This window comes from Mercenaria mercenaria, chromosome 12, assembly GCF_021730395.1.
Source record: "Mercenaria mercenaria strain notata chromosome 12, MADL_Memer_1, whole genome shotgun sequence".
Lineage (NCBI taxonomy): Eukaryota > Metazoa > Mollusca > Bivalvia > Venerida > Veneridae > Mercenaria > Mercenaria mercenaria.
In genome coordinates this window covers 22688867-22708130 of record NC_069372.1, presented here as the reverse complement: position 1 = coordinate 22708130, position 19264 = coordinate 22688867, and the positions used below count along the sequence as shown (strand labels likewise).

At 35.7% G+C, this 19264-nt stretch overlaps 1 protein-coding gene and 1 long non-coding RNA gene across 2 annotated transcripts in view; both read left to right on the top strand.

The window, feature by feature from the left end:
• Positions 1-12063, top strand: part of LOC128547513 (uncharacterized) — a 49780-nt gene extending 37717 nt beyond the window's left edge. Inside the window, exons 6-8 of the mRNA XM_053520477.1 lie at positions 9719-9808; positions 11571-11627; positions 12025-12063. Of these exons, the coding sequence (XP_053376452.1) occupies positions 9719-9808; positions 11571-11627; positions 12025-12063 (186 nt within the window). The remainder of the gene's footprint in view (positions 1-9718; positions 9809-11570; positions 11628-12024) is intronic.
• A 997-nt stretch (positions 12064-13060) lies between these two features.
• On the top strand, positions 13061-18489 carry LOC128547269 (uncharacterized). Its single transcript, XR_008366416.1, has 3 exons — positions 13061-13083; positions 14456-14520; positions 18414-18489. It is a non-coding gene; the product is annotated as an uncharacterized LOC128547269 (long non-coding RNA).
• The last annotated feature ends 775 nt before the right edge of the window (positions 18490-19264 follow it).

The window sequence follows — 19264 nt, the reverse complement described above, 5'->3', positions numbered from 1 at the left end:
CCTTTTCCAGGGCCCCTTTTCTTGGCAGACACTGCCCAGGGTGGTAAAACATTGTGCAAAGTTATATCAAAATCTTCTATGCAAAAAGAAGAAAGTCCGACAAGGTTTTCATTCTTGTATCTTTGCCCTCTAATTTGGCCCTTGCCCTTTTGCCTGGGACCTGGTTTTTCGCATGCCCCTTGCCCGTGGGAGAACATTTTGTCAACTTATATCAAAAATCCCCCATGCATAAAGAAAATGCTCGGACAAGTTTTTTTTCTTGTATCCTTTGATCCCTAAGTGGCCTTTGACCAAAACCCCCTAGGGACCGGGTTTTCGGCAGACATCCGTCCAGATGATAAAACAATTGTGCCAATTTTCATAAAAACCCCCCCATGCATGAAAAGAAAAATAGCTGGGACAAAGTCTTTCTTGAATTTGACCTTTGCCCTTTAAAGTTACCCGCCCTCAGCCCTAGGGACCTGGTTTTTGGCATGAAAAATCCGTCTTTGTGGTGAACAAAGTCCAAGTTTCATCAAAATCCCTTAATCAGTAGAAAATACTCCGGACAAAGTTGGGAGCCCCCCCCCCCCGGGGGCTTTCCCCAAAATTACGTCCTTTTTCAAAGGGGCGTATAAAAACCGTTTTAAAAAACCGTTATTTATTTGTTAATTTAATTCACCCCGACCAGGATAGGTCTATGGCGATTTTCCCATTTTTTAATGGGGAGGAAACCCAGGGCCCCCCCGTGCATCATTTTAAAAACGGGCCGGGGTTTCCCTTTGACCGGCCCAACTGACCTAACCTTTTGGGGTCCCCTTTGGGGTCAAAATAACCTCCCTAACAATTTTCATGACCACCAAGCTCCAATTAAATTAAAAAAACATTTCACGTTTTGCCTTATTTTTGACCTGACCTATGACCTAAAAGAAAACCTGACCGATTTCATGAGTGACACCTATTACCAAATTTTACACCCCTAGGCTCAAGGTCTCAAGTACATTCGGAAAGGGTTAAACTTTTTCAAAACATGGCCTTTGCCCTTTTGATCTTTTGCCCCTAAAATTCAAAAAACGAAATTTTACATGTTACACCGTTTTAAAAAGCATGACCCAGGCCAAAGCGTTGCAGTTATCTTGCCTTTGACCTACTGACCCCAAAGTCGAATTTGCCTTAATATGCCCAAAAAATTTTTAAATCGAAATTTTTCATGGTTTTTTCATCTGGAAGCCATAAAAACCTACTCCCCAAAAGACAGACAAGCTTACGGCAGGGGGGATAAAAAAAACATTCTCTTTAAAATCTCAGAAAAATAGAGAACTAATCCCCAGGAAATTTGTCAAGCCCACCAGCTTCAAAAGGACGGAGTTGTGCATGACACTTCTTGCCTATGAGGAAAACATTTAGAAAAATAAAAGAATTGCAAAAATTTAAAAATATAATTTATTTAAGTAACAAAAAAGGGAAGCAAAATTTAAAAAAAAAAATTTAAAAAAAAATTCCCACAAAAATCCGCACCACAGGATAAGTCAAAATACACCAAAAAATGGATGTAACATGATTTTTACTAAGAAAAGTGGTTTTGTTTTTTCCCCTACGACCTAATAAACAAGTTACAAATGTAACATTTTAGTAACAACAAAGGAAGTAATTTGGGATTTTATGATAACCCCGTCGATGAGAGAACAATTGTGCCAAGTTACATCAAAATCCCTCTATGCATCAAAAAAAATGCTCCAGCCAAAGTCTTTCGTACGACTTTTGACCTCAAAGTGTGACCTTGCCCTTAGCCCTGGTTCTTCCCATACACTCCTTCAGGTGGTAAAAATTTGGCCCAAATTTAAATAAAAGCCCCTCCATGGTGAAGAAGAAAGGCCCCAGAAAAGTTGTCATTTTTTCCCTTTGACCTCAAGTTGCCCTTGACCTAGCCTGGGGGCCTGGTTTTTTGCCATGACACCCATCTTATGATGGTGAAAAATTTGCCAATTACATCAAAATCCCCCAGCATGAAAAAAAAAATGCTCCGGCAAAGTCATTTTTTTTTTGCCTTTGCCCTTTAAAGTGTGATCTTCCCCCTTTGAGATGGGAACCCGGGGGCGCGCTGCACCGTTCAGGGGGAAACATTCATACCATATTAAATAAGATGCTAATGCTTTCCAAAAATTTTGGTCGGACAAACAAACCGGGGGGACACACCACCACTACACCAATAGATTTTTGGAAACATGTCTCGCTTCCGCAACGGGCTCACAATAAAAAAACCAATGTGATAATCCATTATTTTAAAAGTAAAAAAGGTTTAGTAAAACACTGCTTTTCTCAAAATAATTTAGTTTTAAATAAACCCTGAATTTCCTTTCCCTTAAAAAGTTTTTTTTTTTTTAAATTCCCTTGTTCTTCTGTCTTTTTTATTTTCTGGTGTTTTTTTCTTGTTTTCAAGAACGGGATTTTTTGACCTTTCCTTTTTGTGTGCCTCTTCAAGAAGTAAACCCCTGAAAAAAACAGAAATAAATTGAAAATTTGATAAAAGGCCCCAACCAATTTTCTAAAGACCCACGAAAAATGGCCCATAGAGTGGTCACAAGAAAAAGTTTACCGACGCATGGAGGACGACGGATGGGGCACTATCACAAAAGCTCCCCTTGTCCTTTGTGACAGGTGAGCTAAAAATAAATATCGAGAACCGCTTCGCGGTAACACAAAAATTAAAAAAAAAAAAAAAACCATTTGTTATGTGTTTTTTGGGGAAATGTTACCTTGCATTTTGGGATGTTGGGGAAAAAATGCAATATTTTGGATGGGAAAGGGGCCCCAATGTGGGCCCCTGTATAAAGGATAAAACCCTCCCGGCTAACAATTTCGACAAGAAATCATTTAAAAAGTTTTTTTTTCGGAGTTCTAAGGGAAATTAAATATTTGGGGGTAATTTGAAAGAGGCCCCAACCCCAGCTTCGTGAAGTTTGGTGTAAAATCGCCCAGTGGTTCTAAAGAAGTTTTTAAAAAATTACGGCACATCAGACTAACTATTTTGTCCCCCCGTGACGGTGATCGAGCTAATAATGTTTAAAATTTTTGAAAACAGTTTTAAATTTTAGGGTTTGTCCGAAAGTTTTATCATCAAAAAAATAATGGAGTTTTTACTAAGGTCAAAAAAAAATTTTTGTTTCCGGTAACATGCTAAAAAAATTAGGGTAGGTAGGTCGGGAAAAAATTTTTTTTGGATTTTTTAAAAATTTTTTTTAGGGAACTTTTTTGGGAAAATTTTTTTTGTGCAAAAAAAGAAAAAAAAATAGGGGGGGGTTTTGCCCCTAGAGTATCAGTAAATTTAATTATAACATCACGTCCATGTTTAAAGCATAAAAAGTGCAAAATTTTTCAATTTTTGTCAAAAAAATTGAAAAAAATTTTTCAAAGCAAAAGGGGGACGGACCGCCATTTTGGGTCGGGCCAAAAATTTTTGGTAGGTCAGGATACAGGAAACAAAAATATTTTTTTTTCGCCCAAGTTCCCCTTTGGGATTTGATTCTATGCACTGATTTAATCCAAAATCTGTTTACACAAATACAAAATTTTTATAATATATCATGCCTTTGAATGATTGAAACTGCCCCCATGGGGCACAGCTGCAAATATAAAAAAAGAAACAAAGATGAAAACCCTTTTGAGCCGCAGCAATGGTTTTAGCTTTTAACAAGCACTTGGGGCAGTACAACAATACTGTAAATAGACCAAGATGCCTGAAAAAAGTGAAAAGGGGACAAAAAAAAAAAAACCGGACAACCGCTTTTGAAATTTTTAAAGGAAGACCAACACCTTTTTTCAGTTATCAATTTCAGCAATAAGAACCCCATACATCATTTGGGATGGGGGGGAGAAATTTGTTAAATAAAACTTTTTTTAATGAAATAAAACGTAGCAAATTTTTTCAAAAAGAAAGAAAGAAGTAATGCGGTTAAAAATTTTAGTTTTTAAAAAAAAAAAGTCAGTTGAGTAGTTTGTTTACACGACTGACCAGCCAGAAAAACCAAACATTTATATGTCAAAGGGTCCACAAAGGGCCCCGAGGTGAGGGGGTTCGAAGGGGGAAAGGTTCCCTCGTGGGTCTGGAGGGCGATGACCCTTAAAAACCGGAAACGCCCCCCCACAAAAAAAATTTAACTTTTAACACACAATAGATCTGTTTTGAATTTCCCTCCATGTTTTTCTTTGTGAGTTTTTTCATGCGGTAGAAAAAAATTTTTCACCAGTGAATGTAAAAGTAAATTATACGGTATAAAAAAAACTGTGTCAACGTCACCTTTCATGTTGATTCAAAATTTTTTTACGAAAAAAACAATTTATTGCTTTTTTTTTTAACTGGGTGGGACCTTTAATAGTAGGGGTGTGACGTGATCTAAGGCGAATGCGTTGGGACCGCGCAATGGGGGTCTTGACAGGTATGAAAAATTTCTTTTAAACCCTTTGAATTTCCCGGGACCTTTTTTACTTGGGGTCGACCTTTACTTTTCGGTTTATGAAAAGGCAAAAAAAAGAGGTAAAGCAGCTAAAAATCTTTCGTCCCCCCCAGTTTTTTATGAACCGGAGCCCCAAAGCTACAAGGTTTTTTTGGTATCTGACAGTCATGATTTATAAACGTATAACTTTAAAAGTATTTGAGTATGGGCATGCAAAATTCAGTTTTAATAACCATGCTGGAAACAAAATAGAAAATTTTCCAAGCCTACCCAATTCACAATTTCCCGAATTTAAAGCCGGGGAATTTTTTAAAAATAAAACAAAAGGTCTAGTCATACCCAAAAACTTCATCATTTTTGGGCTCTCGACTCGGGATTCCGGGAACGGGAAATAAGATCGGACCAAAAAAATGTGGCGGCTTAGTTTGAAATTTTGGGGCTCAAAATTTAAATTTTTTTACCCAAAATACTGCAAATTTTTGCAGAGTTTTTTCTGTTGCTTAATTTGAAATCTACTTTTTAAATTTAGACTTCAATTTAAAAATGTTAGAAACCTAAAAAAAACTGCGAACTTCAAAATTTTTTGCACTTTTCTTGGGGACAATTTTTTGCGTTTTAAAACCCAAAAGACCCTTTAAAGTAATTTTGGGAAAGTATCATTTATGGCGTAATTTAACTAAATGGCTGAAAAAAGGCAAGGCAAATTTTTGTACCAATATTTTAAAAAGCGATTCAACGTAACAGTACAATTTGTAAAATAGCCTGCGTTTTTAGATTTAATTATAAAATAGACTCACATTTTTTTATAACAGTAACCACAACAAAAAATGGCTAACAAAAAGATGTTTTCCTCAAAAAGAAAAACGAATCTACAACATTAACAAAAACCGCAAACCCTTTTTATTATTTGTATTTTCAAAATAAATTGTGTGAAATTTTATCTTTATCATTCCATGAAATTTACTCAATTTGCGATCCAAAATTTTAGCCCCTGGATTTGAAAGTAATTAAAACTTCGCATGATTATGGGTTTTGACAACTCTTAAAATCTTGCATTTTTTGAACAGTTTGAATTTATTCTTTAATTCGACCCAAAAAATCGAGCATGCTTCAAAACTCCAGAAAAGGGTGTATTTTTTTAATTTCGAACTTTTGGGGTCAAAATGACTTTATTTTAAAAAAGTGGAGTTCAATACCAATTTATTTAAAAAATTGGGGTTCAGTAGACGTTAAACAGTATACATATTTCCAAAAAAAGTGAGCCCAATTTCATGTCTGCGCCAAGTTGGGTTATCAACGCTATTTCCCCCTTGACAATTTTCACGTGTAAATGAGTGTGGAAAACGAAACAAAAAACCTAGATAATGTAATGCATTAACACATAATTTTTGAACTTCAAAAATTAGCATATAAAAATTGAAAAAGGGAAATAATCTACCAAAATGAAAGGCAACCAATTTTTTATTTTTTTTTGTGTCATATGAACGATGAACCAAGTTTTTTAAAGAAAATCTTTTCTATTTTCAAAAAATGTTGTTTTTTTGTGAAAACCCATCGGGCAATGTTTCCGCCCGTTTAAAATTATTTTTTTCTAAAGCCATCCCATTCCCATAAAAATAAAGATATTTAGGCCCGGGACAGTTACGGGAGAATCACAAGCTCAACTTAAAACTGGTTACATGCAGGAGCCTAAGAAAATTTAAAAATCAAAAGCCCCTTTCAAATGAGAATAAATAAAAATGTAAAAAATAAGGAATTTCATTTTTTTATGGGTGGGGGGGTTTTTTTTTAAATTATTTTTATACAATGGAAAGTTGAACCAAAGTTTTTAAAAAGTAAAAAGGTCCCAAACCCTGCACATGCTGTAATGGAGTGCCGTCCAAAATTCAATAAAGTAAAATAATTCCCTTAAACAGTCATGCCTCATTTCCTGCAAATAAAAATCAGGGTTTTTTAATTTTAAAAATTTAATAAGGCTTTGTAACTAAGAAGTTCAAAAAAACAAAAAACCGGAAAAGGGAATTAAATACGATTGAAAAAAGGGCACAAAGGTGAAAATTCTCTCATTCCCCCAGCTGAAGAACTCGTTTGGAGAATGTTTTTGATTTCCCCAAATTTTCAAAATTCGGGGCCAGTGAATCTACCTCACTCAAATATAAAAAATGTTCAAAATGTCCCCTTTAAAAAAGCTACTCATATTGAATAAAGATGTTGATCCCAAAATTAAAACAGTTTAGTCACGTTTCCGGCTATTGCTTCTGACGCAATAAAAAAACAGCTTACTTTGAAAATTCTTTTGAGTGCAGAAATCTTTTTGTGCGGATATTTCGTTTTCGCTATGATCTACACGTTTAACATAACGAAGACGTGATATCCCCCAATTTTATCGGGTCGCGCACGCCCATGGTCCCCAAACCCGGGAAACCCCTATTTTTTTATTTGGTAGTTTGTGTTTTTGGGTACCCTCGTATTTACCGTGGGGATTGATCCCGTTTTTCGTTTGCGACGAAAACGGTAAAACGATTTCCCCAACTTTGAGGTAATGTGTTGTTGAGAGGGGGGGAGGAGGGAAGGGACAAGGGGGTGGGGGGGGGGGGGAGCAAAAATTTTTGGGGTTTTAAAAAATTTAAAAGTGTAAAATAATTTCTATTAAAGACCCCCTCCCCACCCCCCCCCCCACCCCCCCCAAAACCCCTTAAGAAAAGTTTTAAAATAGTGTTTAAGACTTTAATTTTAGAAGGATATTTTTGAATTTTTTTTTTTTTTTTCAGTTTTTTAAAAACCCAATGAATCAAAAAGGCTTTTATACATTAAATGAAAAATGTGTCATTTTAATAAAAAAATTTTTGTACACCTTGAATATTCTAAAGTTTAATTTTTTAAAAAAATAAAAATTTCATAAAAAAAAAGCAACACTGGAAGTTGTTTTTTAAATCTCCTTTTCAGTAAAAAAAGCATTAATACACAATTTGTTTTTTTTTAACAAAAAAAAAAAAAACATTTTAAAATATTATTTGAAAAGATTAGTATGAAAAATAAATTTAAATTGGAGAGAATTTTATTTATTATAAACAATCAAAATTTTTCAAAACGTATAAAATTTAAATTTGCATTTTGAAGAATTTTTGCATTAAATGGCATAATTAACACCTAAAAAGTTTCCCTGAAAACATGCAGAGTCATTTTTCAACCCTTTTTGTTAAATATTTGGGGTTTTTTTAAAAATTGCCCTTGTGTTTTAAAAGGGATGGCAATATGTCTCTGGTGCAGCAGGATGCAAATGTAGTTTGGACCTATTTTTTAGACGTCAATCACTAAAAAGCTGACCTTCTCTTTTTTGAAAAATTTTAAATTTTCCCAAAGGGCTGCAGTTCAAAAGGACCCTTTTCTTTTTTTTGTATAAAAACCCAGTTTTTTTTTTGAAAACATTTCATGGATTGAAAAGAAGTCAGGGTCATTTTTTTATTGCAAAAGAAGTATATTTAGTCCAACAAATAAAAATCAAAAAGATAAAAAAATAAGACCCCCAAAATTAAATAGTGGGTATGACCCAAGTTTATGAAAGAAGCTACCAAAATACAAGCAACACAAAAACATTGCAAAGAAAATAAATAAGTAAGTAAATTTTTTTTAAGTGACATTGTATAAAAATAATGTACAAAGCAAAAAAACAATTTTCAAACACCGGCCAATAGGGGCCTATAAATCCTTAAAGATATAACTTTTTTAACAACAATCTTTAAAAATTTTTACCCTAAATCTCATGTAATAAAGAAAATTCTGAAATATTTAAACAAAAAATCAAGAATTTTCAAAAAATTTTATCCGTTTTTTCATGCAGCGCAAAATAAATAAGTAAAAGCTATACAGTGCCAAAAAAACTTATATATTTTAAATGAAATGCAGCAAGCATTTTTTACCACATTTTGGCTATTTTGGGTCTCCCGTCAGGGATGTATTTTTACAGCTGGAAATACATAAAGGTCATTATATAGGCATGGTTTAAAAAAGGGGTCCTTAGAGGCCAAAAAGTCAGTGATTATTGGGCAAAGGCTGGTTAAAATAGGGGTTCCTTAAGTGCCCCAAAAGCAATGAGTATTGGACAAAGGATGGTTTTAAAAATTGGGTCCTTAGATGCCCCAAAAGTCAGGAATTTACAAAGGGGATGGAAATATGAGGGTCCTTAGAGTGCCACAAAAGTCATGGTTATTGGACAAAGGCATGGTTAAATATAGGGGTCCTTAGAGTTTCACAAAAGTCAGTGAGTTATTGGACAAAGGCATGGTTAAATATAGAGGTCCTTAGAGTGCCACAAAAGTCAGTGAGTTATTGGACAAAGGCATGGTTAAATATAGGGGTCCTTAGAGTGCCACAAAAGTCAGTGAGTTATTGGACAAAGGCATGGTTAAATATAGGGGTCCTTAGAGTGCCACAAAAGTCAGTGAGTTATTGGACAAAGGCATGGTTAAATATAGAGGTCCTTAGAGTGCCACAAAAGTCAGTGAGTTATTGGACAAACACATGGTTAAATATAGAGGTCCTTACAGTGCCACAAAAGTGTATTACTGGACAAAAGCATCTCTTACAGTGCCACACAAATCTGTGAATTACTAGACAAATACATGGTTAAATACATGTACTGTGAAATCATTAATATTCGTGGGGGACTAATTTTCATGGATTTCTTGGTTGTGCCAATCCATGAAATTTAATCCCAACGAACAAGTAAAATTCCCATTCATTTTATGTTCAAAAGTTGAAATCCACGAATTCATATCCCCACGAAATTGCTGTTTTGACCAGAACCACGATATTTCTTGCCCATGAAATTAAATGAATTTACAGTATGCGGGTTCTTACAGCACCACGCAAATCAGTGAATTATAAGCATGGTTATAAATATAGGGGTTCATACAGGGCCACATAAAGATAATTAGCTTGGTTAAATATATGGTTTCTCACAGCACCTAACAAATCAACAAATTATTAGCATGCTTACCATAAATATAGGGGTTCTTACAGTATTTAGATGCACATTTTTAATCTAAAATAGATCTTTTCTTATTAGATTAGTTGATATCTCCATAACCACTCTTGCAACTCATACATGAAAATCTGAGCTAGATTCTGAACTTTGACATTCATTTAGATTCTGGTTTTAGATTTGAAACTTTAAAAGCATTATGTCAGCCATCAACGAAAGTTTCAAAATTGACTGCCAGTTTAATCTGTCGATAACCATATTTAGTAACTATCAGCATTGATGAATGGCAATTTTATTGCAGGCTGCTGGTCACCATGATGATGGAACATTGACCAAATACTCTACCCAGTACGAGGAGCGTCTGGATCCATTCTCATCTTTCAGCAGAAAGGTCAGTCATAGGTGTTTCTTTTTAATCCCCCGCCGTGGCGGAGGGATTATAGGAATGGTCTGCGTCCGTCCGTCCTTCCGTCCTTCCGTCTTTCCGTCCTTCCGTCCTTCCGTCCGTCCGTCCTTCCGTCCGTAACAAAATCGTGTCCGGTCCATATCTCCTAAACCCCTTGAAGGATTTTCATGAAACTTGGGTCAAATGATCACCTCATCAAGACGATGTGCAGAACCCATGAGTCAGCCTTGTCAGTTCAAGGTCAAGGTCACAACTCAAGGTCAAAGGTTTGAGCCTGCCATTTTGTGTCCGCTCTATATCTCATAAACCCCTTGAAGGAATTTTATAAAACTTGGGTCAAATGATCACCTCATCAAGACGATGTGCAGAACCCATGAGTCAGCCATGCCGGCTCAAGGTCAAGGTCACAACTTAGGGTCAAAGGTTTTGAGCCTTCCATTTTGTGTCCGCTCTATATCTTCTAAACTCCTTGAAGGATTTTCATGAAACTTGGGTCAAATGATCACCTCATCAAGACGATGTGCAGAACCCATGGGTCAGCCTTGTCTGCTCAAGGTCAAGGTCACAACTCAAGGTCAAAGGTTTGAGCCTTCCATTTTCTGTCCTCTCTATATCTCCTAAACCCCTTGAAGGAATTTTATCAAACTTGGGTCAAATGATCACCTCATCTAGACGATATGCAGAACCCATGAGTCAGTCATGCCGGCTCAAGGTCAAGGTCACAGCTTAGGGTCAAAGGTTTGAGCCCTCCATTTCGTGTCCGCTCTATATCTCCTAAACCCCTTGAAGGAATTTTATAAAACTTGGGTAAAATGATTACCTCATCAGAACGATGTGAAGAAATTATGAGTCAACCATGCCAGCTCAAGGTCAAGGTCACAACTAAGGGTCGAAGGTTTGAGCCTTCCATTTTGTGTCCACTCTGTATCTCCTAAACCCCTTGAAGGATTTTCATCAAACTTAGGTCAAATGATCACCTCATCAAGAACTCATGAGTCAGCCATGTCAACTCAAGGTCAAGGTCACAACTGAAGGTCAAAGGTTTCAGCTCTGTATCTCCTAAACCCCTTGAAGGATTTTCATGAAACTTGGGTCAAATGATCACCTCATCAAGACGTTGTGCAGAATTCATGAGTCAGCCATGTCAGTTCAAGGTCAAGGTCACAGCTAAAATCAAAGGTTTACCCTTTCACTATCCATAGCAGTGGCGGGGGATATAGCTGTCTTTCTGACTGCCTTGTTGTTTTTATTTTTGGCGTGAATGAATAATTATCTGAACTTGAAAAAGTACATTTCAAACCTCTTTGTAAAGTCTAACACAGCTACTGTAAAAGCACATATTTTCGCTTGGTTAAAATTTCGTGAATTTGAAATTTTGAGTATGTTTGCGAGGTTTTATATTCGCGAAATTGTAAAAATTGTATCCTACTTGAATTTGAATTATACTAATGGTAAATATGTATGCGAGGATTAATTTTCGCTAGATGTAGGACCTCGCGAATATAGCGAAATTTAAACCCTTGTGAAAATTTCTGCTTTTACAGTATATGACCTGCCTTAAAATGTCACCATATTTCCTTCCTGTTTGTGTACAAACAATACAGTTTTACTTTTTTTTGAGAGAGAGAGACCACAAAGGTGGTAAAAGGATGTTTAACTTCTGGCTTAATATTTTATATTTATATTTTTTTAAAAATTAAGCATTTTCACGAATAATTATTTCCAGTTCTGTTTCCTATGATTTCAGGAGCGGATAAAACGTTACATGAATCTCAAACCATATGATAAAATCACACTCAGTATGGTAAGTTCTTCTGCAGACATATTGAGTAAAACACCTTAAGTTCTAAATTAACATTTTTAGCTCGACTTTTAGAAGAATGAGGAAGGCTATTGTACTTGTCCTGGGCGCCAGTGTCACAATCGCCGTCAGTTATGCTGTTGCATTCATGTTAATGGCTTCTCAATTTCACTGTCTTCTGAACTACTGCCTCTATTATCATTAGAACTTCACATACTGGTTGATTTTGGTGAGGGGCAGGCATTTGATAGTTTAGGGACAGGTATCCTAACGGTCAATGTTAGTAGGGTGATAAAAAAGCTTGTGAGAGTTTGCAAAAAAGCAGATTATCCAGCCCCTTGTGCTAAGTATGGTTTCGTTGTTGGGACACTTTTAGCAATATGTTATTAAATGTGATCAGTGCTTCACTGATTATTCTACTGGAAAAGCAAACAAATAAGTGAAATGATGAAATTCCATGTTTACTTTTACTTGTGTCATTATTAGAAGTCATGCATATACAACAAGTACTTTTTGTGGGATGTTATTCTCATACTGTCATCCACCTTTTTTGAAGAAAAAAAAGGGGACATGGTAATAGGCTGTGTCCTTCCATCTCACATTTTTTGTCTGGTCCATAACTGCCATTCATGAAAGGATTTTGAAATAACTTGGCACAAATGTCCCAATAATGAGACAACATGTCATCCGCAAGAGCCAGATCCCTAGCTCCTAGGTCAAGGTCACACTTAGAGGTCAAAGGTTAATAGAATCTATTTTGTGTCCGGTCCATAACTCTGTTATTTATCAAAGGATTTTGAATAACTTTACACAAATGTTCCCTGCCATTCATCAAGGGATGGCACAAATGTTCTCCATAATGAGACGATGTGTCGTGCGCAAAACCCAGACCCCTAGCTCCAACATCAAGGTCACATTTAGAGGTTAAAGGTTAACATGGTCTGTTTCTTGTCTGGTCCATAACTCTGTCATTCATCAAAGGATTTTGAAATAACTTTGCACAAATGTTCCCTATACTGAGTTGATATGTCATGCACAAGACCCAGACCCCTAGCTCCAAGCATAGATTTTATGTTAAAGCTGTAAGGCATTGATTTTATGTCAACGATGTAGAGATTTTATTTCAAGTAAAGGATAATGATAGAGAAACAGTTACAATGAACTTAATTGCTTGTTTGCTGATGGTGAAACTGAATGATTATTTTTGTTACAGGGCAAGTTCATCATGGGAAACAAGACAGCTCGTACATTTGCATTCTTCTACACGGTTCTCCTACATTCTCTAGTCTTTGTTGTAAGTTCTCAAATTTTACATTGCCTATTCTTTGTTGTAAATATCAGCTCCTTCATTCTCCAGTCTTTGTTCCTTCATTCTCTAGCCATTGTTGCAAGTTCTAAACTCCTTCGTTTTCTAGTCTTTATTGTAAGTTCTCAGCTCCTTCATTCTCTAGTCTTTGTTGTAGGCTATCAACTCCTTCAGTCTCTAGTCTTTACTCCTTTATTTTGTAAGTCTTTGTTGCAAGTTAACAACTCCTTGATTCTCTAGTCTTTGCTGCAAATTCTTTACTCCTTCATTCTCTAGTCGTTGTTGCAAGTTCTGAACTAATGGAATTCTATATTAACCATAAAGTGGAACTGTATTGTCTATAAAGTGGAACTCTATTGCCCATAAAGTGGATCTCTGTTGTCCATAAAGTGGAACTCTGTTAACTATAAAATGTAACTCTGTTAATCATAGAATGGAACTCTATTAACCATAAAATGGAACTCTGTTGTCCATAAAATGGAACTCTGTTGTCCATAAAATGGAACTCTATTAACCATAAAGTGGAACTATATTAACCATAAAATGGAACTCTATTAACCATAAAGTGGAACTATATTAACCATAAAATGGAACTCTATTAACCATAAAATGGAACTCTGTTAGCCATAAAATGGAACTCTATTAACCATAAAATGGAACTCCATTGTCCATAAAGTGGAACTATATTAGCCATAAAGTGGAACTCTATTAACCATAAAGTGGAACTCTGTTAGCCATAAAGTGGAACTCTGTTGTCCATAAAGTGAAACTCTGTTGTCCATAAAGTGGAACTCTATTAACCATAAAGTGGAACTCTGTTAGCCATAAAGTGGAACTCTGTTGTCCATAAAGTGAAACTCTGTTGTCCATAAAGTGGAACTCTATTAACCATAAAGTGGAACTCAGCCGTAAAGTGGAACTCTAATAACCATAAAGTGGAACTCTATTAGCCATAAAGTGAAACTCTGTTGTCTATAAAGTGGAACTCTAGTAACCATAAAGTGGAACTCAGTTAGCCGTAAAGTGGAACTCTATTAACCATAAAGTGGAACTCTATTAACCTTAAAGTGGAACTCTGTTAATCATAAAGTGGAACTCTATTAGCCATAAAGTGGAACTCTGTTGTCTATAAAATGGAACTCTATTAAACATAAACGTTTAATGGATTCCATGATCCCAAAGGACCTGAAAATATAACAATGCTTACTTTTAAACATTATTAAGTGTTTGTTGTAAAATAAATTGGATGGAGGTTTTCATAAATTATGACCACTTTTTTTAAAACACACCAAATCATTTGATATAGATTTATAAACTAATCAGGGCACTTTCTTAAATTTAAAAAAAAATTGTAAAAATCTTAAGGCGTGTCCCGTTTAAATTATAATGCTTTATTAAAATATCAGAAGTGACAAAATTAGCAAAATGTTTTAATTTTGCTCTATTTCCTGTGTTTTGACATAAAATTCTGTAATTCAGTAAACCGTTAATTCTGACATCGCATTCTTAAAATTTGATATTTCAGGTGCTGTACAAGTTGGCGCATACAGAGTCGGTAAAACGCGACACGTCGCTGGAATGTCATCAAGAGTAAGATATACAACACACTTTTCTTATATCTCTGACATTTTTACAATTATATTTCTGACATTTTCACAATTTCATGCAGTTGTCACGAAAACAGAACAAATTTTATCCAGTATTTTATCTCATTTGCATGTAAAAATTAGTTTTCATGAATCTAATTAAGACGGTTTTAGAACTAAGAAAAGAAAAAGAGAAAACACCACATACTTTCATCTATCTTTTGCATTTTGGTATAACCCTTACTATGCTTGACACATTTTGCTCTGCCTTTGCGACCAGTGTAGATCATGATCAGTCGCACACTGTGCAGTCTGATCATGATCTGCACTGTTCACTATTCAGTCAGTATCTTTTTGGTAAGCACAACTTTTAATAGTTAATGGTACTGTCCAAAGTGGAAGATGGACAAGTTAATTATAGAAATTTAGCAAGTTAAAGGATAAAGCCATGAACTACCCTCCCAGGAGTACATACAGTTTTTTTATCCATGCTAAAAATTCTGTCTTATTGTAAGCTGGCTCTAATGCTTTAAATGACACCATAAGAAACTGAATTTATACTGTTTTTGAGGTAACGAGACAGAGCCTCAATACCGCCTAAACAATTACCCACGAGCTGGATATTCCAGTCCATACCTACGGTTAGTAAACCTTTAGTCTGCTGGTGGCAAGTGATCATACCTTTGCGACAAGTGCTAGTCCCTTGTTGTTCATTCATCATCTACATTTTTAGCTCGACTGTTCAAAGAATAGTAGAGCTATTGGACTCACCCATGTGTCGGCGTCCGCATCTGCGTCGACATCCCGATTTGGTTAAGGTTTTGTATGTAAACTGGTATCTCAGTAACCACTTGTGGGAATGGATTGAAACTTCACACACTTATTCACTGTGAATAAACTGACCTACATTGCACAGGTTCCATAACTCTATTTTGCTTTTTTACAAAATTATGACCCTTTTTCGACTTAGAAATTCTTGGTTAAGGTTTTGTATGTAAGCTGGTATCTCAGTAACCACTTGTGGGAATGGATTGAAACTTTACACACCTATTCACTGTGATAAACTGACCTACACTGCACAGCTTCCATAACTCTGTTTTGCTTTTGTACAAAATTATGCCCCTTTTTCGACTTAGAAATTCTTGGTTAAGGTTTTGTATGTAAGCTGGTATCTCAGTACCCACTAATGGGAATGGATTGAAACTTCACACACTTGTTCACTGTCATGATCTGACATGCACTGTATAGGTCCCATAACTCTACTTTTCAACAACAATAAATCTTAGATTCCATGATGAATCTGTCAGATCCAATCATAGGTTCCGGAGTTACGGCCCCTGATTGACCCCATAAAGAGCCAAAGTTTGGTAATTTTTACCTTGTGAACACGATAGAAGTGACATTTTATATTTGATTTTAACCACACTTACAAACAGCTTAAGTCACAATAAGATCTCAGTTCCTTTTGAAAACCGGCTAGATTTCCTCACAGGTTTTAGAGTTACTGCCCCTGACAGGGGCAGAATTTTCTATTTAGAGGTTTCATTTATGCTTTGATTTGATACAAACTTGTATAGAATAATTATCTTGATGATCTCTAGGCCTGGATCAAAACTGGGTCATGTCGGGTCAAAATCTAGGTCATCAGGCCAAATCAAAAGAAAAGCTTGTTAACAACCTAGGGGCCACATTTATGACTCTGTTTTCATGAAACTTTGTCAGAATGTTTATCTTGATGATTTCAAGGCCACATTTGAAAATGGGTCATATGGGGTCAAAAACTAGGTCACCCAGTTAAATCAAAGGAAAAGCTTTTTAACACTCTTGTTCATTTGATGTGCATGAAACTTGGTCAGAATGTTTGTCTGCATGAAATATCGAAATAAATTTTTATCTGGGTCATGTGGGGTCAAAAAACTAGGTCACCAGGTCAAATCAAAGAATAAGCTTGTTTACACCCTAGGGGGCACATTTTTGATTCTATCTTCATAAATTTTGGTCAGAATGTTTGTTATCATGAAGTCTTTGGATGATTTCAGATCTGGGTAACGTGGGTTCAAAAACTAGGTCACTAGGTCAAATCATAGGAAAAGCTTGTATACACTCTAGAGGCCACTTTTTTGCTCCAATCTTCCCAAAACTTTGTCAGAATGTTTGTTTTCATGAAATTTTGGACAAGTTCTAATCTGGGTCATGTAGGATAAAAAACTAGGTCACTAGGTCAAATCAAAGAAAATGCTTGTTTACACTCAAGAGGCTATGTTTTTTGGTCCGATCTTAATGAAAATTGGTCAGAATATTAGTCTCCATGAAATCACTAGGTAAAACATGTTTACAGTGTTATGGTGCATTATACAGGTGAGCGACTTAGGGCCATCTTGGCCCTCTTGCATGCCGTATCTTGTGACTCCAAAGTTTAAAACAAGTGACCAAGTATTGCAGTGGCAATACAGAAGTCCCAGAAGTTCCACCAGTAGGGTACTAATTCTTAGCTTGCTGGCGGCAAGTGATTCTGCCTTCGCGACCAGTGCAGACCAAGATCAGCATGGCCTGCCCTGTTTGCTATTCAGTCAGTAATTTTTACCCCTTCAAATAATAAATGGTATTGCCCAAATTGAATGATGGGTCAGTCCATTTTAGAAATTCAGCAGGGTAAGGACTATTAATACAACAGAAAGTAGCTTTCAAAAAAAGTCCTTTTCGTAAAGTCTAGGGCTTTTCTTCACTATATTCTTATTATATTATGTGGCATTACCTTATGATGAGCAACTTAGGCCAAGTTGGGTATCTTGTTGTTTCAATGCCAGTGTTAAAAGGCTTTAGATGCAACATGCACAAGTTTGAAGCTCAAATTTTTGCTCAGAATTATTTCCTTTGCACGGAACCTGAAGTCATTTGCCAAACTGTGTTAATCCTCGTTCATTCACATATTGCAATTTATTTTGTTTTGTTTTTTTGTTCAGTATTCAGAAAAACAAGTAAGCACCAAAGTAAGCAACAAACATTAATGAGCCGTGCCATGAGAAAACCAACACAGTGCATTTGCAACCAGCCTGCATCCAGGCTGGCCTGCACATCTGCATAGTTTGGTCAGGATCCATACTGTTCACTTTCAAATCCTATTGCAATTAGAGAAACCGTTAGCGAACAGTATGGATCCTGACCAGACTGTGAGGATGTGCAGGCTGGTCTGGATTCATGCTGGTCGCAAATGCCCTATGTTGGTTTTCTCATGGTGCGACTCAATTTTCTTTATTAGTAGGCTTTTGTTCCCTGGCCTTGTGGTGTGTAGTATCAGTTTTCTTTCAAAATTCAGTTTTTGAGGTATTGCTTTATGCACGTTGCTCCAGTTTTGGTTATCCTCAATAAGACCAGCTGTGTAGATAGGGACAAAACCCAAGCCCTTTAGTGGTAGATATTTTTGTTAAAATTACATTTCAACAGTTCATGACTGTAATTACATGTACAGAACTTTGTTATAATACTTTTTTGAGACATAAAATTACAGATCACTTCATCAGTGTATGCCTTCTTGACTTAACCACAGTTTCTAATTCATTAGCTTGTGTAAAAGTTGTCCCATTATCTGGATTGCCAAGAAAATATGGTAGTTTCTATTTAGATTTTTACAAAGAAGACTAGTAATTGTTTAACCCTTATAATGCTGGACATGATTGATTCTGCCTTTGCGACCAGTGCAGATCATGATCAGCCTGCACATCCATGCAGTCTGATCATGGTCTGCACTGTTCGCCATTCAGTCAGTATCCTTTTGGTATGCACCCCTTTTAACAGTTAATGGCACTGTCCAAATTGAAAGATCGACAAGTTCATAATAGAAATTTAGATGGGTAAGGGTTAAGTTTTCAGTTTTACAAATCCTGTGTCTATTTCTAGGTTTGCTGAGCACATGTTGAAGGCTCACGGAGAGAAGGACTGGCTACATGGACATGAACATCCGTGAGGGACCAAGGGAGGCAACTGCATTTATGACCAAGAAAGACAACTTCATATTGACCAATCAATTTTCATTTTTTTCTTGAAAAACTATGCGTTTTTAAAACTTTCTTAATCTTAATAATCACTTTAAAATCTTACAAGTTATACATTTAGATTATTAGGAAAGCCCTAAAAAAACCCAGTTTTTATTACTAGTTTTGGAAATGTTTCTCAAAGGATCCTGAATAGTGTAAAAATGTAAGCCTTTTCAGAACTGTTATTTTTTAGGCTTTAATTTCATTAAGTAATTGAAGCATACTATTAGTCACATTTTCTCCAAATTCTTACCTGACAAGCTACTTGTTTGACTTACTGTTTTGTACTGTTTATCACTGTAAATATGGGAATTTCAAAGGATTTTATCATCATTTGGTACAAGTGTGGCATAAGAATATTTTGAAGCTTGGAAATGTAATTTCATGTAGCTTGCATTATTCATCCATAACTGACCTGCATAGTCATCAGACAAAAATTTTTATCTTTGATTTGATAACAGACTTGATTCTCTCCTTCAGAAATATTGAGTTTTCCGTGCAGTGTATAATAAGACTATGTTAAAATTTTCATATTTGGAGAGATTTTGTATTAAACCTTAAAATTGCAAAACTTGAAAAGATTCAAGAAACCATTCAATATCCAAAATAGACGCCAAAAGCCTCAAAGTGACATTCTAAATCTAGATAAAATCATCACATTTAGTGCATGTTTTTCATATTCATATATTTTAAATGACAGTTGAAAGAGTAATT